This window comes from Acanthopagrus latus, chromosome 8, assembly GCF_904848185.1.
Source record: "Acanthopagrus latus isolate v.2019 chromosome 8, fAcaLat1.1, whole genome shotgun sequence".
Lineage (NCBI taxonomy): Eukaryota > Metazoa > Chordata > Actinopteri > Spariformes > Sparidae > Acanthopagrus > Acanthopagrus latus.
In genome coordinates, this window is record NC_051046.1 from 29,796,503 (window position 1) to 29,823,180 (window position 26,678).

The following is a 26,678-nucleotide window of genomic DNA, read 5'->3' on the forward strand; positions in this document are numbered from 1 at the left end:
TTCTCCACTCTCTCCTATGACTTCTCCAGGTTCTCTGTGATGTTTTGTTGGACCTGTACCGAGCTCTGAAGTGGGTTGTTCGCTCAGACCCCGATGAAGTTGCAGTGCTCCATGCCCAGCTGGCTCTGGAGGAGCTTGATGATGTGATGAAGAGGTTCATCTTCCCTGAGCAGAAGCTGGAAAAGAAGATTGTTGTCCTGCCATAGAGCTCAACGTTTATTTCTGTGGGCTCTTTATGACCCCTTTATAGTTTCAAGGACATTATTTTTATATGCTGTGGTCATAGTCGATACTAGTTTTGCCTTTTATATGATGTGTAAAATACCTTGAAGTTCCTATGAAAGGGCTAATGTAGTGCTATTTGTTGTTGATGCCACCTGTCCCAGGACTGGCACTTCCCATTGAACATGGCTGAACTGGGACATAACACAGCCTCCAAAAGGATGGAGGTCGGTTTAAGGACCGGCTTGGTTTGGGTTCCTGGTATCTCAGGTCTGAGTCAGAAAATAGGGCAGCATACCTAACTGACCTGTTAATCAGCTAACCTTACATTTAACAGCAGTTACTTTAGCAACAAAGCTACTGGTATATGTCAGCTTGGCTCCATAAATCACGTCCGTACTGTAACTGGTCAAAATTCACAGAGGATGCATGCGGCTATTCATTGAGAATCTGCTGTTATTCGTACATCTGAGACATCACCTTTTCTTTCAAGTAGAATTCTGTCAACTTGTGTGTTAAAATAACTTCTCATCCTGGCACTTCATGAATCTACTTTATAAAAAAAAGAGATGAGATGAATAAGGGAGAGTCTAAAAGAAAATACCAGAAAGAATGGGGAGTTCTTGGGGAGTTCTGAGATAAGTCAGAAGTGACACTCACACAGCAACTCCTTACACACACTGTTCGCCAATGAGTTATTTTCTAGCTATAGTGAACGTCTGTCTCTCTTTGTGAACATGGATTGCAAAAACAGTCCAGCAAAATTAATGCGAAAATGTTTTGAAAAGTTTGTGCTCTGTCTCAACACACCAAAAGGCATACTTTCTGATTTTTACAAGTCAGTTGAAATACAATGCTCACATGGCAAGTAGACAGTTTTTGTTTACTATTTAACATTAAATTATTTACATGAGGCCCAAATAATGAATAATTTGTCTCAGACAGTGTTTCATAAAGCTTATCATGTTTCTCCTAACTCAACAACTTTACTAAGCGAGTTTTTAGGAGTCTGGGGACTTCTCAACAGGCAACAGTGGGCAGGTCCGGATAAAGTGTTCTTACTAGTTTAGTGGTTAGAATTGTTGAAACAGGTCACCAGGTCTGAACAGAGTCTTGGAGACTTCCACAGATTAAGGGGATTTGCCGGTATGGGAAAAAAATACATTTTTGCAGATGCACTTTTTGAGTAAGAGCAGCAGGATACTTCTGGCTTCCATCAAGTGTGGTCCCATGTGGGGACTATGTAGCCAGAATGGACAGGCTGAACAAATACAGAAACTTAAAACTCTTTTGGTGCACATACGAGCATCTAAACTTATCCTATAAACATGTTCATATTGTGACTAAAAACTACTGCTGAGCGTACAAATATTCAGGAAATGCAGAGAATATGACAAGTTGTCTTATCTGTAATTATGTTAGCAAAGTATCCAACATTTCTGAACATGAAATACAGCAAGATATTTGGTGCTCTTGAACAGTAAGTTATTATTGTCCGCTGCAGTCCAATTCAGTTTACATTCACCATTGGGTCATAGCTTCGATCAGTGCATCAAAGATTTTTAATATGGTCACTTTTATTAGTGTAAAGGTGCCAAATAATGCTTGCGTAACAGTAAAGTTTTACTAGTGGAGAGTATTCTCTTAAGTTTTGGACATTTGACATTTGTTCATTCATTGCATAAATAAAAATGTGAAGACTGAGGACCAAAGACATTTCTTCTGAAGTGACAGACACAAGAGCTTTGCTTTCACTCTGTTTTTTCAGGTTTTTAAATGTAATATGATTTAAGATTGGACAGATTCATTTTCTCTATGTGCCGTGTTTTTATTTTGTAGTTTGAGCAGACTGTTTAGGTGTAAACTTGAAAGTTCAAACAGCGGCCATCTCTAGGCATCACAGGATCCTGGAATTTTCCTAATTCAATTAAAATGCTTATTATTTTAGTCACCCATTCATATGAAATAGAGAATGTCTTCATGATTTTAAATGGCTGATCATGCCATCCCTTTCAATATCCTGATTATATTTTTGTTCACTGTATTGTGTGTTTATGTAAAAACAGATACATTTTCAAGAATTAATTGGACCAGAGAATCAGAGCTTCAACATTTAGGCCTCAATCACTTCTTTCACAGCACAAAACTGATGATTGTAGTGATCAACCTTCTTTTGTTATCTCCACTCATCTTAATGTGGCTGTGATCAATCTCTGTCGCTGGGATTCTGCAGTTCAGCTTTGTGTTTGATGAACATAAATTAGGCAGCAGGGAGGGTACAGTCCAAAGCTCTTATGAATGAAAAATTAGAAAAAAACAAGTAATGTCATTAGGCAGGATGTTGCACAATCATGAAGATACTGAAAGACCCAGCAACAAAAGTAAAGGCTAAGTAAAAAGTCTGGACCTTGGCTGCAAAGTAGATGAGATTAGGCAGCAGCAGCAGGGGGCGGCTGAAAAGCTGCCATCAAGTTGGACAGTTTCCCAACAGCCTTCATTCTGTACACAAAGTCAGAGAAACACTCCTGTTAGATCTGATTCTGATTGATTTCAATATTGACCGACACATGAGCAGTTTGTACACAGTCTTCAGCAATCATTAATTATGACTTTGCAGCCTATCACAGCTTGACACAAGCATCATATTGGCATCAGCTAATCATTAGTTTGCGGTTTATAAATCACATGAGCAGACCCGTAGATCTCAAACTATAAGCTCAATAAATGGAAGTGGAGTTTTTGTGTTGATAAATAAACCACCTACATCAGGCAAATTAGTTCAAAATCTCTCTAATTCAGAAACATATTTATATCAGCTAAGGCAGTTTTTTTTTTTTTGCATGTTTTAGATGTTTCCCTGCCTCAGCACACCTTGTTCAAATGAATGGGTCTATGGGGCTTAATGCCTTTTTTGCCAACAGTGCCACTGTACCACTGGCCACATCCATGAACATGCCATTATTACTAGCTGTAATTAGTTTTTTAAATGTATTTATTTTTTGGCCTTTATATAGATTTGTTGATAGAACAGCTTCAGAGATGATAGGAAACAGGATGAGAGAGGGGGATGTCATGCAGCAAAGGGCCCCAGGCCAGGACTCAAACCTGGGGCTGCTGCATTAAGGACAAGGCGTTTGTACATGGGACTCCTGCTTACCAACTGAACGGCGACTAGTTAACTAGTAATGTTTTCGCCTTGTCAGTCTGTGTGTGTGAAGTTGATGGCAAAATGTGGTTCTGGAGACACATTTTGTGTTGCACAAACTAACACAGAAGCAGCTTTGAGTACTAGACCCAGTTCTAAGATAATGTGGTCTGAGAGATGAACCCATGTATTAATGACTACTGAGTACTCTTGGGTTGGAATTTGAACCTAATGACAGGTATCACAGCTGGTGTAATCCCATCACAAGATGGTCTCTAGTTGGATCTAAATGAGAACTATATTACAGGAATCAAATAAGAGCTTCATTATTTCACTGTATCTACTGCATTTCATTCCAAACCAGTATGTATAGTGAATAAAGATGAGGGGCAAACGCAAGACAACCCCAAAAAGGGAATGATTCTTCTGATTCTTCTCCAGTTTTGTGTTCTGCTAGTGTCCTTGTCACTACTGACAGCATGAGACAGTACCTGCAGCCCAGTCAGGTTGCACAGGTAGTGCTGAATAAATCTAGGGAATATTTAGCTATATCTCCAGAAAATACAACAGTAGATGTATTAAATAATAAACACATTTTACAAACTAAGCTCATTACCCAGATTCAAACCACACCTACCAAATGCAAGTTATTTTCCATCCTGCACAACCTTTCCTCTAAACTTCAGTTCCTGAGTCAAACCTTGGGTATCTTGCAATACCCACACTTGTGCTAATTGTGAGTAATCAGATGCCTACTTCTGTGGCATATTTCTGCCATCTGCTTTCTGTAACGATATTTTTAAATCATGATTTCATTATTGATTATTTCTCCAATCTAACTGACATGTATTGGATTAAATTATGAGAAATTAATTGTGAGTAATACAAAAAGCTAGTTAGTGAAGTAGAGCTGGATGTGGGGGGGTAGGCAGAGAGCAGGTACACCAACATTAAATGACAACTCTTCATCACAGGATAGCTCCTGGAATCATAAAGTAATTGAATGTAACGAGTTTACCTGAAAACAATTACTAATATTTTTTAAGTTAAAGTGGACTTAAAGTATTTGGGAGCAACCCACCTTCTGACATGATATGCAATGCAGAGAAGATGTCTAACCCAGTAACAGTAAATGATAATGTTGCCATCTAGGGCCTGTGTGTCCCTTGAGCTCTTGTGGATTTAAACTTTTGATCTCCGACATTCTTTAATTTTCTTTCCACAAATATTAATAATTTCACCCAGGATGCAATTCTTGTCAGTGTGCAAAAGCAGCTAGTTCATCACAGAGCAATACATTTTTTTTATGTGCAGCATTTTTTTATAAGAACAAGAAGCCTGAAAATCTTGTTTGGATCAGTTCAGCTTAGTATTGATCATGTATGATCAATCTGCATCTTGTCACAGCTGGATGACACTAACTGAGGTGTATTCAGTTAAAAAGGAAATAAAGTTCAGTACAGGTTAGATGTCTCAGTTTTACATCACACAATGTCATTACACCTTCTTGGGAACATTTGTTATGATAGGCTTGGGACGCGTCTTAAAGATCAACTTCCGTTTGATGACTGCAGACACAGAGTAAGAGGTTGTGGTAGGTCCTTGCTGATTTGTCTCCATGGGTACCTGCATGACATCATCCCTGCTACTGACGTTGTCATGGCTGTTCAGGCTGACTTGCGAATGGCAAGAGTGCTTGGTGAGGACAGCGAAGGGTTTTTCCAGTTTGACCTGCTTCCCATACAGAATGTGATGTCCTACAATCAGCACTGGCACCCCCTGGTGGACGGAAGAAGAACAGCAGAGTCAACACAAGTGTCTTGAACCACAGGATGGCAAGGGCAGTCTTGGAATTGTAATAGCTGCACAGCAAGTTGAAATTCTTGGGGGAAATCAAAGGGAAATTTGCCATTTTGTATGTGGCTATCCCATTCAGTGTTGGTGGTAAATTTACTTAATTAAGGCGATAAAAATCCTCAGTGTGAGTTGCAGAGAAAGTAGGGTTATTAGAGTTTTCCAGCTTCCACAGCATGCCTACACATACTAGTATGCATTGCAAGCAACCTCCTGACACTCCACCCCCTAATACTTCCTAAACCTGTCCAGCAGGTGGAGGTGGGCATTTCAAATGGGGCAGCGCAAAAAAAGGCATCTGAAATTAAGTTTACTATGTAATTGCCAGTTAAGGGGAAGAAGAAGTTATATGTATTTGATCCTAGTCTATTCCTGCAGGTAGAACAGTCATAGCCTAGTGTAGCCTATTTAGCAAACGAAAAGTATGAGAAAAAATTATAAATTTGTAATATTCCCCCCCCCCAGAAAAAAAAAAAATATGGAGATACGCTGTACAACTTTGTATCAATGAAACAGAAACAATGATATGGCTGAATGAACCAATGAATCAAACGTTTACTTATGAGCCGCATTACAGCTACAGTCAAGTTATTGGTTATTTCAAGTAACACTAAATGCAACAAGAAGAAAGATGCATGGATATGGGTTCCCAACCTGACCACTTTAAGTGTATTAATTTATGTAATCAATAATAATTGAAAGCAATGATCAAAATAACGGTAAGCTTCTTACACGTTGAGCTCAAACGCTGCTACAGCTGCAGGTATGAGGAATATTGCATGCCAAGTGTATTTCCTGTGGTCTGTCAGCTGATAAGAAGAGCCTCGTGGAAATTATATTTCAAGTTATCCATTGTATAAACAAATGAAATTAATTACAGCAAGTCATCTGGCATTCTCAAAGTCACACAATGAATCTGAGATGGATTATTCTGTTCACCAGGTCAGGGTCTCTCCTCTCCTTCTCTGGAGCTGGTTTCGGTTTAGCTTTAGTGTGTATTTTCCACTCGCGAATGTGCAAACAGCTGTTGCATATGTTTGGGGAGGGGAAACTGGGTGACTGACTACAGCGACCCAGCATTGCTTGCTCCAAAAAGACCCAAAATTCGGAATACAGCAAAGCAGGCTGTCACCCCCAGTTTCCAGCAACAAATGTACCCACCACAGTTCACCCCCTCCTGTCCACAACGTTGAGGGTTCGCCCAGCATCCATCCGTTGACTCCTCCAGACAACAGAGGTCTGTACATCGCTGTGGCTAGTGATGATGATGTCATCAGGGACACTGACCCTTTCCTCTGTGTTTGACTCTCAACATTAAACTTTCACACTGACACAAACAGTATGTTCTTACACTTTTCTTCTCCTTGTATGGCCCCTTCGACACTTATACCAATAATTTGAATACAGCACTGTGGAGCACTCTGGACTCTCTCATACCAACCACTACGGCAAATAAAAATAAATAAATAATTAAAAACGTTGCCTAAAAAAACATACACCTACCCTTGGAAGGAACCTACTACTCCAGGCTTATCAACACAGATGCATAACTCACCCAGAATAAACAGACTTCCTTAGTGCTGTGTGTTCTGCTGATGCTTTAATTGAATCTTTTACCCATAAGACTGACATAGTTAGAAATCAAATTGATGGTTTGTTCTCTCAGCAATGTCTGGACTCCACCCCTTTGAATGTCCCCTCCTCTGCTCCCCAGTTGAACAGCAAACTAAGCTTGAAACAGTCTCACTCAGTTGACACTGCCAAACCTTCAACCTGTCTACCGTCTCTCCTCTCCCTGCACCACTTTTCAAAGAACTTCTTCAAATTCTAAGTCCCTCACTGCTTAACATCAACACATCACTCTCCAATGACATGGTGCCCTCAGCCTATAAAACCACTGTTATTAAACCTCCACTCAAATAAACACACTTTGATCCAGAAATCCTTTTCAAAATCTGTGAGAGAACCATTGCATACCAAGTTATCAATCATCTCTCTTGTAATAACCTCCATGAACCCTTTCAATCCAGCTTTAGATCAATCCACTCCACCAAAACGGCACTTACTAAGGTGACCAATAATCTTCTGCTTTCCACTGACTCAGACCAGTCCTCTTTTCTCCGACTTCTGGAGCTGGAAAATGTAGCTTTTGACACCACTGACCACAGAATCCTCCTATTTCGGCTTGAGAACCAAATTGGTCCATCTTGGTTCAGTTCATATTTGACTGAATAATATTTCAGACTATTCAAAAGTGCAATATGATGTTCGACTAGGGTCTGTCCTAGGTCCACTGATTTTTTAAATTTAGTAGGATGCTGCTCCTCCGTGCTATCATTCACAAGTTTAATATTAATTTCCACTGTTATGCAAATGACACGCAACTATATGTACCACGTTTGCCAAATGACCAGTCTCAAATATCAAATCTTGAAGGGTGTCTATGCACTATTAGGGATTAGATGTCATTAAACTTCCTGGTCCTCGATGCAGATAAAACTGGACTGTCAATGGTTGGTTCTTTATGGCAAGAGTAGTCTTTATAAGGACACGTCCCTTAAATTCTTTTTTAAAACTGTGTCATTTCAAATAGCCCCTCCCTCAAAAACCTTGGTGTGACTTTTGTTTCCTCCCTTGCATTCAATTACTACAACTAACTTCATTTATCTCTGCAAAATTCCAATCTATAATAACTCTGATGCTAAAACTCTGATACAAGCCTTTGCCTCATCCAAACTTGATTACTGCAAAGTTCTGTTCTCCGGGCAACCCAACTGTAGTGTGAGAAGCCTCCAACTTGTTCAAAATGCGGCTGCTAGCAAGGACATGATAGCTAGGATGTGCTCATGATGATGACCCATCCTGTCCTCCCTATACTGGCTTCCTTGGTAGGAAGTGCTACTGCTCACATACAAAATATCACATGGATTAGCACTATCTTATTTATCTGACCTCATCACATCTTAATTCTTCAATCCCAAGATACTGGCCTTCTAATCTATGAACACAGTTTCAATTCCTAAACCCTTCCTCCAGTTTTGATGTAATTACCCTCAAATCAAAGCTTAAAGTCTGCACTTCAATGTAATTTGTATTATTTCATTTCAAATCCATTGTGGTGGTGTAAAGAGCCAAAAATTATGAAAAATGTGTCACTTTCCAAATATTCCTGGACCTTACTATGTACATAAATGAAAACATGGAATGTTTCAACCTGAGGAGGCTCGTCCATAGAGGTTGGTCCTCCTCTATTTTTGAGAGGCAAGAGGAAGATCAATTTTTTTTTTTAAGAAAGAGTAACTGGTTGAAATAAATCATTACCAAATCTCTATATCATTTATAAAATATTATATTTATATTATATCATAAAAAAAGTTTCTTCTTTGGAAGAAAATCCACTTAAAACAACAGCTGTCAACAGCTTCAGCTGCAGAGGGAGGAGACAGAGCAGTCTGTGAGAGGAGCAGGGAGCAGGAAGGTGGGGGCTAGAGGAGGACAGAGGGCTTCTGTCCTTCGTGGGAGGGATCTCTTTCCAGTCACTCAATGCATTTAGGATTTTTTTCATGCTGATCTATGATTGGCTAAGACACATAAAATGACACGCTAAGGGAGGACGGCCTCCCTTACCAATCAGCAACCAGAATATAAGATTGACAGCAGGTTGGTCCAATAACAGTTTCCAAATTTCATTCTCACATTTATTCAACCATAAACAAAAAATACTTATATGTCTTTTACAACTTTCACTGCCAGCCATGCTTGGACAAGAAATATGGAGTTTTCAGCAATATTGGAATAGGTTTCAAAGAAAATATAAGCACATTTCTGAAAGAAAAAAAAAACTTCGGAGAAATTAGAAAGAAGCAGTCAGAAAGATAATTCATAGTTTTTGTTTCATTCGTCCTGCTAGAGGACATAACATTAGTGGCATGACCGGGACACAATACAGAGCAGCAACAAAGTTGTTTTGGGTGATTGTGATGAGTGATGAGTGTGATGTCCTATGCTGTCGTGAACTACGTATATTGACTGCTGCGGTAGCACAGTGGGTAGAGCGGTTGCTTGCCACACAGGTGACTGGGGATTAATTCCCAGATGGGGTACACATTGGTATTTTTTGTGTGTCCTGTATATTAGCCCACTGTACATCTCATGGTCCTGATGTCCTGATGCCAACAGCCTCTCTGCTCTCTGCTCCTCTCTCATGGTCCTAATGTCAACAGCCTTTTGCCATTTAATAAGATGTTTTTTAAAGGAGTCTTGTAAGTCACTGTTTTATTGCTTCATTTTTACTGAATATAAGAAAGTAGGGATTAGTAGTTGACTTGTATAAGTTAACATGATAATGTGGACTGGTTTTCCTCCAGCCAATTATTTCAGTCACCAGCCGCCACTGGTTTCAACAGCTATTTTTCATACTTTTCACTGGCTGTAATATTACATATCTGGTTTTATTTCATTGGTAGATATTTGAACTGTGTCCAGTTCAATGTTTTCTATCTTTGTGTGATTCCTGTTGGGTCTACTTTTCATTGGGTTGGGGAATTTGTAAGTTACACCTTATAATGTTGTTATGGCTTGGGTTGTTGCAAAGATGATTTCATGTTGTCACCTGTGTCCTGACAAAATATTAATCTTAATTATCCTGAGGGTTTCTTGGATTTGAAGACACATGTCAACCTCATCCAATGGAAAAAAAGCAGTTGGTGAGGCTTAGAATAAACATAGGCCTACAAAGAATCCCAAAATGATTACATTTGGCTTAGATGGCTGAACTTCAAAAATTCAAAAGGTCTTTGGACTATAGCTTTAAGATTTTGCAAGGTCCAGTGACTTTTCTTTTTCAAGAAAATCCATGACATGAACTGGGGGGAGCTGGCCTGAAATGATCCTATCGCAAATACTCTGCAAGCAACATGTAAAAAGAAAATGGGATTATTAATGGACCCCAAGGAAGGCCATGTGCACTCTTTCTCACTGTTTCAATGCCATGTCCTGCTTCTGACAGACACACAATTACTTTTCACATTGTAGTTTGCATGTACATAATTTTTTACTTATGCAATGAATAGGCTCCATCAGTTAAGTAAATCAGCCATTTTTGACCACACATTACCCCTAAAACGTAGTTTGCATTTGAAAACCACCAGTGTGCATTTTATTCCCGTGTTTACCTCTTTAGTGTAGAGTAGGTCGCCCATCACATTTCCTGCCAGGCCGGAGTTGTGTCGGGAAACCATCTCTCCCTGCAGCTCCAGCAGCAGCCATTCTGGAGCACTGCTGCCATCCACACTGCCTCTACAGGAATAAATGCACCCCAGTAGTTATACAGACAACTTTAAAAACTTAATTGTAAAAGTAAATCATATTAAACTCTGAAAACTGTAGGGGATGGAGCCAACAGCGTCATACCAACCTTCAGTCAAACATTTACATCCAAAATGTAGACAGCACTGTCGGTGGACAGTACCTTCAATATAACCCTTTTAAATTTTACATCCGATTCCCCAAGTCCTTCCACAAACTTCTTCCATGAATACAGCATTTTGTCCCTGTCAGTTCTAGCCAACGTTGCCTTCATTATTCGTCCTCCAGACAATATAAACTTTAACCAATGTTAGCCTGTCTTTAACCCGTGATATAATACTAATACTAATGTACGAGAAAGAAGAGCGTAAAACTTGAGATAGTCACCATTCTTACCGTATGAGTATCTGAACCATTGTCCTGACAGACAGTTAACAGAAGCAAAATATTACATTAAGTGGCTCCAGTACAGCAGTCTCGATAACCAACACCGTTCAGTCCGTGCTCATAACACTGGGGTATTTCCCGCCAGCTGTGCGTAATGCAAGTTGATGACGTATTTCCGCTAATGATTTTCAGTACCGGTTCAAACGTCCCCAACGTGGCTGCTGCTGTTTCCAGCGTGTGGACTGAATAGCCAATAAGGTTTAGTGATCGTGAAGGACAAACAACGGGTAATTTATGGTTTATAATGATTGTGAACTTGTTGTTAACTTGTTGACGTTAAACGAAATGGTGAACTATAGTCTGCCTCCTGTTTGTGTAACCAGGGAGGCTCGTGTTATGGCTAACGGGCAGCAGGTTTACAGGATGCCTTTGCTGTCGTCTGCCAAGCTCCACTAACCTGCCTGTTTGCATTTCTTAATAGTGAAAATGGGTGAGTTCAAGGTGCACCGTGTTCGGTTCTTCGACTACATGCCCAGTGCTATCAGAGCCATGGCGTTTAACAGTCAAACGGAGCGACTGGCTCTGGTCCGGGCTGATGGAGCGCTTGAGATCTTCAACTTCGCTGACCACTACTTCCAAGAAAAGGTAACACCTCTGAGGAAGAACCGATAACCTTCACACGCTGTCCACTCGTGCCTGGCACTGTAAAACTGACTTCTGATTTTGGCAGATTAACAACTGAATAGCACTGTGTACAATGAAGATCTACGTGTTAGGCTGGTGTTGTGGGTGATAAAAACTTTGTTAATGAGAATCTAACGAACAGTAACGTTAAGCTAACTGTACATCTATGCTGTGTTAAAGAGTGCCCCGCAGTGCTACTTGAAATACCACAAGCCACATTTTCATCTCACATGCACTTTTTTAGATAGATGGTGAATCACTAAACTGCTCAATCCCTCAGTTGGATTTTGCATAACAGTGTATTTGATTAAGTGCTGGGTTTTGGGCTAGAAGTCAGATATTTGAATTTGGCTAACCTCCAAACTTGTTTTGATGTCACTGCACAGGTCATCCCAGGACAGGATGGCAGGGCTGTTGAGGCTCTGTGTTGGGTGGGTCAGCGTCTGTTCAGTGCTGGGTTGAATGGAGAGGTCACAGAGTATGACCTGGAGAACCTGAGGCCCAAGTACACTGTCGAGGCCTATGGAGGACCAATCTGGACAATTGGTGGCAATAAACAGGGAACACTGCTAATGGTCAGTCATAAAAACCTCAGGTTAATGGGTGAGAATTGAAATGATGAGCCTTGTCTAACCGTAAGTTCTTATTGTTTGTTAAATATTTTTTTCAGGTTGGTTGTGAGGATGGGACAGTAAAGATATTTGAAATATTGAAGGAAATGATTCAGTTTGAAAGAAACTTGGAAAGGCAGAAAGGTAAGCTGAGTCAATGGTGTTTTTACTTTTCCACCTGGCAATTTTATTCATAATTACATATCTGTGCTTACTTAGTTATTTACAGTTTAAAAATATATTGGTTCCCTTATTTGTTTTCCCATTTGATTGCTTTTATAAATTGAATCATGGTCAATGTAATTTAGCTTTTTGACTAAAGATTTACAATGTCAAACGACGTGAAACTGGTTGCACAGGGATCAGTTGAATACTTTTTATAGGCACTTTGTGACTATTTAAGACATTTGTGTTCTTCTAGGTCGTATCGTATCTGTGTCTTGGCATCCCTCTGGTACACTGATTGCTGCTGGAATGATGGACATGATCAGAGTCTTTAATGCTGAAACAGGTAAGGAGATGCAACCAGATCCTGAAGCGATTAGCACTGAAAAGGAGCCTACCATCGGTTGAAATATTATGATTATTTTTTTTTTAAAGGTTTTTTGAGGCATAGATGCATTTATTTTGACAGTGGACAGATCAGAAAGGGGAAAGAGATGGGGTGAGTGACATGCAGTGCAGGTCCTCTGGCCAGATTCGAACCAGGGTCCACTGCGTTCATGGCATGCGCTCTAACCACTTGACCACCTGCACGCCTAGTGGAAATATTTTTAAATTGGCATCAGAAAGTTTCATTCAAAGTCTTTAACTTGCGGGAAGTCCTTGATATTCACCGTTATGTGTTCAAGGTTGGGAATATGCGTGGCTTTGAATGAAGTCCTTGAAAAATGTTTGATTTCAATATGATCTGGTGTTTTTATCTACACAATCACTCATGTAAACCAAAAATATTATTAACATTCAAATAGAAAAACAATGTCTTTGTTTGTCTCTGGGCTGATTAAATGATCAAGGTTAGTAGGAACAGCTTGTAAAATAAAGGGGTGGTAGCAATGTACATTGCTTGCAGTGGTTATAAAGAAATTCTGTAAACTGATATTTGTGGTTCAGGTATCCTAAAAGTGCTTGAACTTTACTCCTAAAAAGCTTTGCAAACCATGCATCAGATTTGTTAAAGGGATATTCCGGTGTAAATTTAATCCATGGTCTAACACATCGTGAAACTGTGCTAGACTCCCTCTTGAGAGATTAAGTTAGCAGACTGCTAATTTACGGAGTTTTATCAACCTCAGAAATGACCGCACAACAACAATACACTGCAGTTAATGGATCCAAATATAAATCGCCACCAAATAATGCTCACAACAGCACCAAACTTAAGAACAGTGCAAATAGGGTCTCAGCACATAGTTGGGGGCATTAAAACTTCACTAGCTTAGCTGGATTTCTACTGAAAAGTTGACAAATTTTACCACTCTTCTGCAGCAGCTTCCTGTTGACATTAAGTCCTGACAAGTCGATTACCGAGTGCAGTAGAGTTCCGTGGCTCATGGATGAAAACGTATTATTATGATTCCATGGATAATCAAAGTTCATATGTGTCTTACCTGCCAGTTTATAACGGTTTATTATCAAGAGCGGACAGGGAAAAGAACAGAATTGAGCATTTCTAACCGCACTCTGTAATCGTCGCGTTGGGACTTCCCTGATCCGGAAGCTGATGGGGGAGAGTTGAAATCTGTTTTTAGCTTCACAATAGAAATCCAGCTAAGCTAGCCGAGGTTAGATGCCCTGGACTGTGTGCTGAGACCCTATTTGTACTGTTTCTGAAGTTTGGTGCAGTTCTGAGCATTATTTGTGGCTTTTTGGTGGCGGTTTATATTTGGATCCATTTACTGCTGTGTATTGTTGTCGTGCGGTCGTTTCTGAGGTTGATAAAACTCTGTAAATTAGCAGTCTGCTAACTTGATCTCTTGAGAGGGAGTCTTAACACAGTTTCACGGTGGTTTAGACCATGGATTAAACTTACACCGGAATGTCCCTTTAAGTGTCTGTTAAAACTCCATGAATTCTTTAAATATCTCCTAATGATGTAATTTTAACCTTAGAGTTTGTGTTTTCTTTGCTGACTTCAGGCCATGCCATACACAGAATGCTGGTGGAGAGAGGTGCTGGGGCATCCAAGAGCAGAGAGGTTGTGGTTTGGAGCGTCACATTCCTGTCTGACTACACAATCATTAGCGGTGATTCTGCAGGAAAGGTCCAAATCTGGGATGGGCTTACAGGAACTCTGGTCAGAACTCACCTGATCACCAAGTGGGATGTCCTTTGTCTGTCTTTGTCACAGGTAAGTGTGGTCAAGAACTGTGACATATTACACAACTTTTAAAGGGAACATTTCAGGTGCACCTCCCTACAGAATGATAAACTTTTTGAATATCTAACAGGACGAGAGCAGTCTGATAGCTGGGACATCAGAGGGCACTGTTGTCCAGTTTCAGTTCATCAGCTCCACTGTGGATCAACAGGAGAAGGAGTGGGTCAGAACAAGGACCTTTAAAAACCACTCGCATGATGTGAGAGCACTCGCACACACTGAGACTGCTGTGGTCTCTGGAGGTCAGTGTTGATGTTGGATCAATGTATTACTTCATGCTCATTATTAAACTGAAATTCAGTCTCAAAAGAAAAGGAGAGAGAGTTAGAATTTGATAAAGCCAAGCAGGAAGGAAACTAAGAGGGTGATCCCTTAAATTATCATACACAAATCTACAAATCTGAGAGAGATCCCTGTATAGCTCCACTCCTTACAAATTGCTTCAACAGGAGTTTTGTCTCATCTGCCATAGCAGCCCAGAACCAACTGCTTTGCTAAAAACACTATGAGCTAGGAGACTGGAAGAGGCATGAATCTAAACATTTTATGTATTTTCTATATCTGCTGCTATATTTGCTTTGTTCTACTGGCTGTGAAAACAAATTAATCTCTTGGAAAATTAGTCTCAATTTGATCTAATGGCCAGTTCCAAATTTTGGTCATTCAAGCAGGAAGGCTCTGTGGATGGCAGTGCTGGTCAGAATGCCCAGTCTGCAGAGGATGAAATCTAATTACTGTAATGAAATCTGTCATTATACTTTTTCTAGTTTCACCATCAGGCAGACCATGGCAGTTTGTCCAATACTTTGGTTTACTACCAAAACTGATTATACGTACGAATGACATTTCCATCAGCCTGAACTGCTCTCTCTGATACAGTGCTAATTGGCAAACATTTATTCACGTTACTATGCTGAACTGATGTGGTGAACATTATGAACTTGGTGAATATTACACCTACAGCATGTTAGCATTGTTATTGTGAACATCTGCATGTATTGCTAATATTTTTGTCTCGGTATATCACAACCGACAATAACTGTGAAATACAAATTGGACAGGACGCTAACATTGCACATAATATTGTGTATATCATTTCCATTCTTCCACTGTCACAGTAGGTGGCAATAATGCACGTCAAGTTGCCTCCATAAAAATCAAGACAAACCTGCTACAAGCTAACTAGCATCTGCAAGTCTTTTGGCCATGATAATCATGTAGTGAAAATCTGATGTTGTGACACTACTAATTGCTGTAAAGCATTAAGAGCTGATAGCAATGCTGGAGACTCTTAAATACTGTGTTAACATTATTTTCCGCATTCAGACACTAAAACCATTGATGACATCGATTTATTAATTATAGAAAAAATAACAGATTAACAAGCTTAAAATATAACCTCCATTTGAAGTTTAGAGTGTCCATTTATTCATTGACTCACTCATCTACCAAAATACTTTTGCACTGAAATATTTTTAAATGCTTATAGCAAAAATTGCATATGCGATTTATTTTCATTAGGCACAAAACTTGTAATGATAAGGTTTATTTTTGATTGCTTGATGATTGCCAAAATTTTTATTATAAGTATTGTACCATATACACATGATGTTGGTAATCATGTCAGGTATGGACACCCAGCTGGTGGTGCGACCCCTGCTGGACAAGGTGGAGAAGAACACGCAGGAGTCAGCGATGCGCAAAATAGCTTTACCACATGTGAGTACATATTTAGTAGAAGATAAACCTCTCACAGTCTGGAGCATGGCTGTTACCATGATGACATGCTTTACATTTATCCGTCTTCCATGCAGAGAAGCTTGGTTTGTTGTGCAAAGAAGGCAGGACTACTGCTCTTCCAGTTCCCTGATCATTTAGAGCTGTGGAGAGTAGGAGAGAGTGATGGACATGGTGAGGAAAACACACACACACACACACACACACACACACACAATGCATAGTTGGGCAGGAAATGGCATACAGCTTTAGTGATGGTAAAAGAAATGTATGAAGTGAAACCGCAATAGTGAGAATTCTGATTCAACAGCTGTATAGTGTAAGAATTATGCCTGTTTATACTGCGTCCTGACAGGAAAGCCTGGTGACAGTCTGCCTGTGAAGAGAAAACCAGAGAAACTGATTCAGCTGAAGGGAAAGGTATGCACTGATTGTTTGTATCTTTTGAATTTTGAGGCTCACTGGAAGCCTATCTCTGCTGTAACCATGTCAGACAGGTAAAAGGTCAAAGTTTTACCATTATTTTTGTTTTTCTTCTGAGTGGCAAAGATATACTGAAGATCTTATAATTTATTGTGACATGTTAGAGTCTAAGCCAAACCGCCATGCCTCAATCACAAAATCTGCTTACTAACACCAGTGTTTTTCATTGATTAAGAAGACTCAGGCAAATATGTGTGTAGGGGCTCTCTTAAAACTAATAGTGAGAGGAATGTGGAAGAGCTTTTCTAAAAACGTGCACCTTTGTCCCATTTCTCCTTTTTAATGATTTGTTTTTTATTTGCTTCATTACCATCTTGTGTCAGAAAGTACACCTGATCTGAGCTTTGTTATGGCTTCTGTTTATGAACCAATAATTGTTCTCTACAAAGACTTTTTGCTCTTATTGTAAGTTGGGGATGCAGTGTTGTGTTTATATCCTCTCTTCCTAAAACTTTGACTCATGTCTTGGGCAGTTTTTTCTAAATCTTCCTTGCTTGAGTCGCAAATCTGTTTAATTCTCTGAAAATGGTTTCAAAGTGTCTAGGTTGTCCCTGTTTTCTTTAGTGATGTAAAAAGGATGGATTCTCTGCCTATCACTAAATAGAAAATAACATTCTTTTTGAGCAGTCTACTCTTTAATCTGCACCTGTAGGAGCATAATGCTCAATTCAGTCTTAATTTGTTCTATGGGGTTGGACAGTGAAGGTTCATATCACTCAGACTTATCCAGCTGCTTTGGCCTCTGTGATGTACTGGTCTCTACCCCTAACCACCACTGCTTCCTCCTTTATCACCTCTTTTGATTATGATGTTTTTCATCAGTCAAAACCCATTTTAGAGCCTTTGTTTCCTCTTTGGACAGATTATAATCACTTTTTTTATGTCACTTCTTTTGTAAACTTTCCAGAGTGTGATTGAATATGTGTGTGAAAGTACACTTGAGCTTGGATGGTGTTCTTGATGTATCCTGCTGAGTGTAGATGCGTGAGGCCGCTTGACTGTGGTGGTATGATGCCAAACTTTGAGCTCTTAATTTGCAATAGAACTATCTGCTTTTACTCTGTGACTGTATTTGTGAGGGCAAAAGTAAGACCTTTTAAATAGATCAGAAACATGGCTGGTTGAGAGTAGGATGCATGATATGTTAATCATGGTTTTGCTCCTGGTGTACAGTCTTATCTCTGTAACTTCTCCAATCATTCTTTCAACTTATTTGTTTTTACATGGGAGATGCTGTTCTTTAAATTTTGTAAGAATGTACTCTTAATTGTGGCTCTTCATTCTGAGTTTGACATTTCTGCTTCTTGGCTTCCTCATTAAGTAGTAGCATCATAAGATCTAGGGAGCATTGTTCAAGATGGTTTCACATTCATTCTGAAACTCGGTGTCTTCAGTGTCATTTAGACAGTCTTTTGTAACATTTCCAGTGCATGCTGTGTTTAAAAAGGGTGTGTTGACTCTTGCAGGGGGACGATCATATCTACAGCAGTGCTTTGTCACCATGTGGAGAATGGCTGGCATACTCTACAGTCTCCAGTGTCCGTCTCTACAGATTACAATACAACAGCATCAGCATTACCAAGGTTGGCTGCTCAACACTAACACTGCTCATTGTTCACACAGCCCTGTTCATCAACATGATTATATGTATGAGTTCTTTATCAAAGTGTCAGAGGCAATCCTTCTTTATGGACACAGTCAAACCTCACCATTCTAAGTCTACTAAGAGCATGAGCTAAATGTAAATCTAGGTTCTGTGAACACTTAGTATGTGTCTGAGGCATTTTTGAGTTACACATTGATAGACTGTAGGTAACGTGACCATGATGAAGCTCATTTTTCTGTCTCCTTCATCTTCCTCCCTCCAGGTGTCCAAACTACCCAAAGACCTTTGCTTGGGCCACCAGCTCTGCTTCTCCTCAGACTCCACCAAGTTCTTTGTTTCTTCCAGACATTCATCAGTCATTGTTGTTGCCCTCAACCAGATGGAGTGTAAATACCTTCACACTCTCAAACCCAAGTCAGGTGAGTCTTAGTCCAATGTCTGATTGCTCACTTTTCTGAATATTGTACTTACTGCAATATTGTTACTTGTGAGCATCACATTCCACATTCCATTCCATTCCAGTTAAGACATTTGATTATTTCTGTTGAAAATGGGGTCACTTTACAGTAATGTACCAAGATCCAGATGTAACTTCTTTGACAAAGGCTGCAAGTCTTTTTTTTTTTTTTTTTAAATTAATTAAGTTAATTATATATACAGCCACTTTATTAAGCCACCACTGGTCCTGGTCTCTGTGCATTGTGTCCACTACAACAGTAGTAATACAGTGTATTCAGACCCTCATTTTCTTCATAATTTGTTATGTCGCAGCCTTGGAATTAATTATTCATTAATTGTTTGAAGGGTAAAAAATGTATTCAGTCTACACTCAACACACCATAATGGCAAAGCTGAACCAGAATTTTAGAAATGTTAGCAAATGTATTAAAAAGGAAAAACTCAAATCACATATGTATTCAGACTCTGCTATGACACTTAAAAATGTAGTTCAGATGCATCCCGTTTCTCTTGATCAGCTGGCCTAGAATTAAATGAATAATGCAAGTTTAACATCCCAATCCTTAACTCTACGGCAACAACTGTTATGTCTTCTTATTAATCATGATTCCACTTTGCCATATAAAGTTAACCTTATGACTGAGCAAGAAAAGGCGTTTCTGGTCGAAGTTTGGTTTATAATGACCTAATGGTTCAAAATGAGAGTAGGAAAACAATGTGAATTAATGTTTAGAGGGCATCAGAGGTGCGTTTCAAGTAATGATTTGCTTATTATATACTTATGTTACTTATACACCTACCTGTTACTTAAATATAAAGATGATAATAAATTAATCACTTGTAAATGCAAGCTATAATCATGTAGACATGCTTTGCTGTTTGAAAAATGCTTAATGTCTGTGTTTCAAAATGCCCCTTGTATTTTAGACGTATTTGTCAAAATATGTTCCTACAATAATTTTGACAAAAGTATTCTAAAACAGTAGAATGTTCTGCCTTCATTTTATCTTTGTTGCAAGTGTTTTTTTATAATTTGTTTTTGTTGAAAGAACAAAAAAATACAGTTGCAAGCAGCGATGAACAGGCCCTCGCAACCAAACGTTTGGGCTACAGTGCTGTTGGAAGGCACGCCCACCTGTCACCTGTCAAAAGGCTCCTATCTAAATAGGATACATGTCACTCAAAACGCAAGCGACATCTTCAGTGACTTCCTGTGTCCAGTAGGTGGCGCTTTGGATATGCCACAGTATTGATGCATAGATGTATAGATATATATAGTTTGTTAATGTATGAGGCATGGAAATGCATCAAAATGGCGGCGAAAATCAATATGCGGACATCCTGTTGGACAGATGGTTTGGGTCCATGGACCTTTTTTGAGTGTCTGGTCATGATACATATGCATACTGAATTTTGTAAATGTGTGTGCATGTAGGAGTCAAGGTTTCCAGCAAGCCCACACCCAATGATGTTGAATTATGAAATTTTTCGTTTTGTGTTTGGTGAGTTTTGGGGTATGTTTCCCAGGAAATCCATAAAGGTCAGGGCCTGTTGCAAAGCATGTCACATTATACCCAAGAAGACTCCAAAGCTGCTTCAACTAAGTACTGAGTAAATGGTCTGAATATTTCAGTTTTTTCCTTTTTTAAAAAAATAATTTTGCAAAAAATCCTAAAATTCTGTTTGCGCTTTGTTATTATGGTGTTTTGCGTGTTGATTGAGGAGGAAAATGACTGTCAATGATTTTAGCATAAGGCTGCAACATGTCAAAATGTGAAAAAAGTGAAGGAGAATACTTTCTGAACGCACTGTACATCTTTTTCAAGACTAAACCCAGTTATTCTGTTCTTCAGGCCAAAATAAAAGCCTAAATTCGTAACATAAGCTTCCCAGACTAGACTGCCTCTAAACCACTATCTGTAAAGGTATGAGAAGCGGCTAAACAGGAGTCACTGATTTCCATGTCTGCCAGTAAACCAGTGCTTTATGTTCCACGAGTGAAATTTACATAGTCACATAGTTCACATAAGTTAGAGTTCTATAAAGTCATATGTTAATCTAGGCAGGTAAAGTGTGTAATATATTGTGTATTTACTGGCATTTAGCCAAAGACATTTTAGAAGCCGCAGCAGCTATGGTGGTCCTTATGGACAAGAAACGTGTTTTCTATACATGGACTGATCCACAAGAGCACTGACTATTTAGTCAAGCGATGAGGTAACAATTTATTTTGTATATAATACTATAGGATTTAACTTAAAAATAAAAATAAAGAATTAGGATTACATGAAAAATTATGGAGCACTGTGATGGTCTTCAACACACTCTCAGCCCTAAACATCTTCGATTCCTTATTCCTCAGAGTGATGACAAAGTTAAACTACAAAAATGTATCTGATGTGACTGTTGTGTTTTCGGAGTTTCATTCTTTTTAAGTTTACTTGCGTTTGTCGATTTCCTTCCTGACTCTAACTCTCTTCTGAAAATTAGGTAGACAGGTAACCAAGTGAAACACGCCGTCAAATTAAACAAATTTACAAGCTTAAATATTGTCAGCTCAAGTCAGTTTTATTTATATAGCGCCCTTTCACAAAGTTGTCACATGACACCGCTCAACAAAATGTGTAACAAATGTATTGTTTTGAGATCTTCAAATGAAATTCATTTTAATAAAACAACTCAATTAACACTGATGAGATATTAATTTCAGCAGTCAGTGGTTTTAACTCTTATAACATCTAACATGTCATTACAGTACAATGCTCTGCTAGGAAACCTTGGATCCTGACATTCATGTGGGTTCTACTTGTCACATACCAGCCACCCCAACATGGTTGCAGACCAAGTACGGGCCCTGATGGCAGCAGCATTTCCCAATGACAGGGTCCCCCAGCAGCACCATGACCCCGTCACACAGCAGAAACTGCTCAGGAATCTCTATAGGATAATGACAGAGCTTAAATTGTCAACCTGGCCTCCAAATGCCTCCACAGGATGCCCCTGAAGTCCTACGTCCATGTCTCAATGTGTCAGAGCCAAGTGTGATCCAGGACGGGACCTCTTTGGGTCATACTTGTGTCACTTGAACAGAATGTTAATTAGATTGGGATCTGGGGAATTTGGAGGACAGTTGAGGTCTTGATCTCTGTTACATTCCTTGGGCTATTCCAGAGCCGTTGTTGTGGTGGGGCAGGGTGCGTTGTTCTGCTGGGGGTTCACTGCGATTGTGGAGTGCTGTAGTGAGTGCAGTTTTTCTGCGGTGCTGTTTGTGTGGCTGATGTGTGTCAAGTTGCATCTATATGAATGCCAGGACTCGGGTTTCTCAGCAAAACACTGCATTATATGAAGATGATTAATGTTATTGTCTTCAACTGTCAGTGGTTTGGTGAACAGTTGTATGTGTGATTATATGAAAGTGACAGAACAATAAGGGTCTTGACAATTGTCTTCCCAGAGACACTTCTAAGAACTTTCCATTTTTTTCTGTCTTTTCCTTTTTTCTTTGTTGATGCGATATTGTGGCTTCTTGCTTGTGACAAATCTACTTATTGTAAGTCACTTTGGACAGAAGTATCTGCTAAATGCCCTAAATACAAGAAAAAAAATTGTCTTCAGTCACCTTCTGTATTGTATTTGAGAGGGGGGACCCAAAGAGGCACTGCAGAAACAATTTAGAGAAATATAGAATTGAAGGTGGCATGTTTGATTTAAATAAGGACCACCTACCCTCCTGTAGCCTTCTGTTCTTCAGTATATAAACCTTCCTTGTGTGTGATGTCTAGGATCCAGACAGCCAGTGCATCTGCTGTGTACCAGTGAGGATGGCAAATGGATCGCTACAGCTAACACAGACTGTGAGATTCACGTGTACGACCTTCACAAGCGTAAGGTGAGTTGGCACTCTTTTTCTCCTCACATTATTTCTTGCTAGATAAACTTTCAATTGTAGCAATAGAAACAACAGTAACTCTTTATGGCTCTCTATGTTTGCAGCTGCATTGTACAGTTCCAACATACAGCTCCTGTCCCACAGCCATAGCCATCCACCCAACAACGAGCAACTTAGTTGTGGTGCATGCTGACCAGCAGGTAAATACTGCAACACATTTTGTCTAAACTGCCCTAACCTGTTCAGCCTACCAGTAACTGTGTGTGTGTGTGTGTGTGTCTGTGTCTGTGTGTTTTTCAGATCTTTGAGTACTCTCTGGTGCAGAAAGAGTACACAGAGTGGAGTCGAAAGCTGCAGAAACAAGGACTGCACTCTCTATGGTTGGAGAGGGACACACCTGTCACACACATCACCTTCAGTCTTAAAAACCCAGCTCACATCTTTCTGCATGACGTGTTCATGTTCTGCATCATTGACCAAAGTCTGGTATGTGAGCATGTATTTAAAGATACACCTGTCCGCCTAGTGGATTCAAAATCATCAGAACATGTCATGCTCATTGCTTTATCAGTTTTTCAGTCTTCTCAGTGAAATGTGATAATGATGTGATACTACTACAGCTATATTCTGTCTTCGTTTTCACACACAGCCCCTCCCTGAAGCAAAGACTTTGCTTTACAATCAGATGACACTGAGGAGCCTCCCTGAGCAAGAAAGGATCAGACACAGTCATGCCTTCAAGATATGCAAGAATTTCAAGGTAACATCATCATGCCAATGTTTGGCCCATCCCATATTGGATAACTAGACACCTTAGCATTTCAAAAACATGCATCATCTTCCGGTAATACATATAACAGCAAAAATTAGGGATGTCCAGTTCCAATCTGCAGGATTGGGATCAGGCCGATATGGGCATTTTTCCACTGATTGGGGATTGGCAATTTTGAACGTGGACCCAAGCCTGATTTTTATTTATTTATTTTATTTTATTTTATTTTATTTTTTTTACATCAAAGCACAATTTGTGGCACAATGACGCACACGTAATGTTAATGTGGCAAACTGTAGTGTGGAAGTAACTTGGATGTGGAAAGCAAAAGCAGTCCAACGGCAACTTGTAACATCTGCAATACGACTGTTTCGCTAGGGGTAACAAAAGAGCTGCATTTAATACTACTGATTTGGTATGATAAAATATTACGAGACGGTCACTGAATTAATCATTCTGGATAACCAGCTCATCTCTGTGGGAAAGGATCAGGGTTTTCTTCATCACCTGGAGTTTTTGAATCCCCAGTATGCAATACCATCTCGGCACTACATTATATTGATTCCATTTTGGAGTTGCAACGTGCTGGCGCACCAGTCTCGTGGGTCTCATACAGCAGAGCATGTAAAACATGCAACCGAGGAGATGCTGAACGTGTGTGATATAGACAAGCAATGTGTCCACATCATTTTACATGACAGTGTAAGGAATATGAAAAAAGCAATGGATGATATGGAGGTACCGAGCGTGGGCTGCGTCTCACACACTTCAGCTGCTGTACACGAGGGTCTGCTGTCACAGTGCAGCATCATAGACTTAACTGCTAACACAAAGAAGGTGGTAGGCCAATGTTGCAGTAGCATATGTAGAATAAGAAAGAGCCATATGAAAGTTTACACTTTGTTTCAACCACATAAAAAAACTATGTTTATCAATTTAGGTAGAACAGCTTGGATGCAGGTCCTTTTTTTCTTAATGCAGCTGTATCATCCAAGAAAATATTAGTCAAGGCTAAGTATCGGATCGGGACTCTGTATCGGCAGATACTAAATATTAAAGGACTCGGATCTGATGGAGGTTAAAAAAGAACCTGATTGGGACATTCCTGGCAAAAATACATATTAGAACTTACCACGTAATGTGTTTGTGTTTTTTAACAACAATGGTTGGAAAAATGAAATCCTGCTTGTTAAGTCCTGCTACATCTACACTGCTCATCTAAATAAATAAGGGCACACTGATAACCCATCAGACTGATGAACAAATTATTAAAGGAGAAAATTTTTACTGATGTACATTGTATAACTTGTTAAGCAAATTATGAAACAACAGTCAATGAAAGCCCAGATAATCAACCCACCGGCCTCATTCACACTGCCCTTTCAGTGCAGGAATCATGCACCTATACGCTGCCTTGCCAGCTGTGTGAAAGTCAGATTCAAAGAGGGGGGACAGTTTTGCTGCAGCTCTGATCCACCTTGCAGAGCCATGGAAATGTGAATGGAGAAGCCAGAGGTCGGGGCTGTAACGCCTGACTGGTGTCAGTCTGATGGTGCTCATAGGCTGACAGCTAAACAGATCCATCACTCATCAAACTAAGAGAAATGTTGACCCCTAACAACCATTTCTTTATCCCGAATGCCACTTTGCACTGCTTCGAAGTGGACATTGAGACTAAGAGGAGCTTTACATTAAAACAGAGCAGCGGTCTGTGCTGTGTAGGATTCTGATGAGATGTCAGTTTAACATCAGGAAGTCCACTGCACTGCTGTTTACAACACTCTCAAATATTTTATCTTACTTCTACCAATATAGTTTCAGCTTGGAGATATAAAAGTGGCAAATTTGCTTCTAGTCTAGTCTAATACGTCAACAAAATAAATTCACAAAATGCTGTATTTTTTCACCCATTTTCTTTACTACACGGGAAATCATACACTTTTTTTTCTGGAGATATGTTCCTGATCATAGCAGCTGTGAATATCCTCTGTGCTACAGTACATCCCCTGTCTCTAAACTGGCCTCTGTCGGTTTGAGAGTCACCATCTTGGTGTCCAGTAATGTTCACAAAGTGGCATGGTTTGGTAAAGCTGAGCCCCATTTATTGCTTTTATCCAAAATTGTGGTGCAGGCAGAATTTTGTCAGCCATGAGGTGCGCTTAGTTCCGCAGCTAACGGAGCTTCTAGCTGACTGCTAATATCTACAGCAGAGGGTAGAGTGAGCAGCTGTTTGTGATTATGCTGCCCCTATAGTTTTGGTGCTACCTTTTGAAAACTGGTCAATATACCCGATATCTTTTAGATGTTAAATTCAAGTACAGATTTATTAGGGCTGTCAAGCAATTAAACATAATCCTTTCATGATAACAAGCTGTGTGATCGAAATTAATCTCATTTTGTTAAAATTGGCTGTAAGTATTAAAAATAATATTTCAACTGAACGAATAAATGGTCAACCACCAAGCTTGGTCGCTGGTGTCTTAAGAGTGCCGGCCACATTTAACAACAGGGCGGAGGACTAGCAGACAGAACATCTAGTGTAGAGGTTGTCTGGTGGCAGTACATTTACAGTACAGGTTAGTTCCACCATGAATATACTCTGCTGCTCATTGCTGCACAAGTCCTCTTTGGTAGACTATCACCATCCCTGCTTATGTCCCTGATGATGATTCAAGCTGAAACAAGTGTCTTGTAGCTGTGGTAAAACCTCCCATTATCCAACAGCCCATTCTCAGTTTGAGAAAGAATGTTAACCATTTGACAGTTAGAAACCCTGGCTGCAGTGAGTCTTTTCCATAACAATTATATTCAAACTGATGTTTTCTGTTTTGATGTTTGGGTCCAACAGCACGTGATGTGTGTGAGTTTACTGGAGGACCATTCGCTGGTTGTGGTGGAGCGCCCACTGCTGGACATGATGTCTCAGCTGCCTGCTCCGGTCCGGCAGAAAAAGTTTGCCTCATAAATGAAGTGAAGCAGGTTTCCTGGAGGTGTTCCAGCCCAGAGGTTCATGTTGGGGAAGGATTACTTTTTGTTGAAAATAATTTGTGATATGGCAGTTTCAGTATATTTAATACAATGTGCCACCACTAATTGTAAAGAAATTGTTTGACTAAGTAATAAACAAAACTATTTACTTACA

General features: G+C 39.7%; 3 protein-coding genes across 5 annotated transcripts in view; 2 read left to right on the plus strand and 1 right to left on the minus strand.

Annotated features, from left to right (window-relative positions):
- tango6 (transport and golgi organization 6 homolog (Drosophila)) overlaps window positions 1–1,964 on the plus strand; it is a 35,133-nt gene extending 33,169 nt beyond the window's left edge. For all 3 annotated transcript variants that reach the window (XM_037106122.1, XM_037106119.1, XM_037106120.1), the window contains one exon: window positions 30–1,964. In XM_037106122.1, coding sequence (XP_036962017.1) covers window positions 30–206 — 177 coding nt within the window. In that variant the 3' untranslated portion in view covers window positions 207–1,964. The remainder of the gene's footprint in view (window positions 1–29) is intronic.
- A 2,591-nt stretch (window positions 1,965–4,555) lies between these two features.
- On the minus strand, window positions 4,556–11,082 carry chtf8 (CTF8, chromosome transmission fidelity factor 8 homolog (S. cerevisiae)). The gene is made up of 3 exons (XM_037106125.1): window positions 10,925–11,082; window positions 10,396–10,519; window positions 4,556–5,146 (listed from the first exon to the last, which is right to left on the minus strand). The coding sequence occupies exons 1-3, from the start codon at window positions 10,942–10,944 to the stop codon at window positions 4,865–4,867; spliced, it is 426 nt and encodes a 141-aa protein (XP_036962020.1). The 5' UTR covers window positions 10,945–11,082; the 3' UTR covers window positions 4,556–4,864.
- On the plus strand, window positions 11,070–26,678 carry utp4 (UTP4 small subunit processome component). Its single transcript, XM_037106123.1, has 17 exons — window positions 11,070–11,202; window positions 11,397–11,560; window positions 11,986–12,174; window positions 12,270–12,354; window positions 12,632–12,721; window positions 14,349–14,560; window positions 14,661–14,832; window positions 16,218–16,309; window positions 16,405–16,501; window positions 16,683–16,747; window positions 18,277–18,393; window positions 18,679–18,835; window positions 22,658–22,764; window positions 22,869–22,964; window positions 23,065–23,250; window positions 23,414–23,524; window positions 26,385–26,678. Exons 2-17 carry the CDS (start codon window positions 11,402–11,404, stop codon window positions 26,499–26,501), a joined length of 2,052 nt encoding a protein of 683 aa, XP_036962018.1. The 5' UTR covers window positions 11,070–11,202; window positions 11,397–11,401; the 3' UTR covers window positions 26,502–26,678.

Coding starts and splice junctions, on each gene's coding strand:
- chtf8 (XM_037106125.1), bottom strand. CDS start 10,944: ATGGTTCAGATACTCATACG. Junction 10,520..10,924: donor ATGGTTCAGATACTCATACG/GTAAGAATGGTG, acceptor TTATTCCTGTAG/AGGCAGTGTGGATGGCAGCA. Junction 5,147..10,395: donor ACCTACTCTACACTAAAGAG/GTAAACACGGGA, acceptor TCCGTCCACCAG/GGGGTGCCAGTGCTGATTGT.
- utp4 (XM_037106123.1), top strand. CDS start 11,402: ATGGGTGAGTTCAAGGTGCACCGTGTTCGGTTCTTCGACTACATGCCC. Junction 18,394..18,678: donor ACAGCATCAGCATTACCAAG/GTTGGCTGCTCA, acceptor TCCTCCCTCCAG/GTGTCCAAACTACCCAAAGA. Junction 18,836..22,657: donor CACTCTCAAACCCAAGTCAG/GTGAGTCTTAGT, acceptor TGTGATGTCTAG/GATCCAGACAGCCAGTGCAT.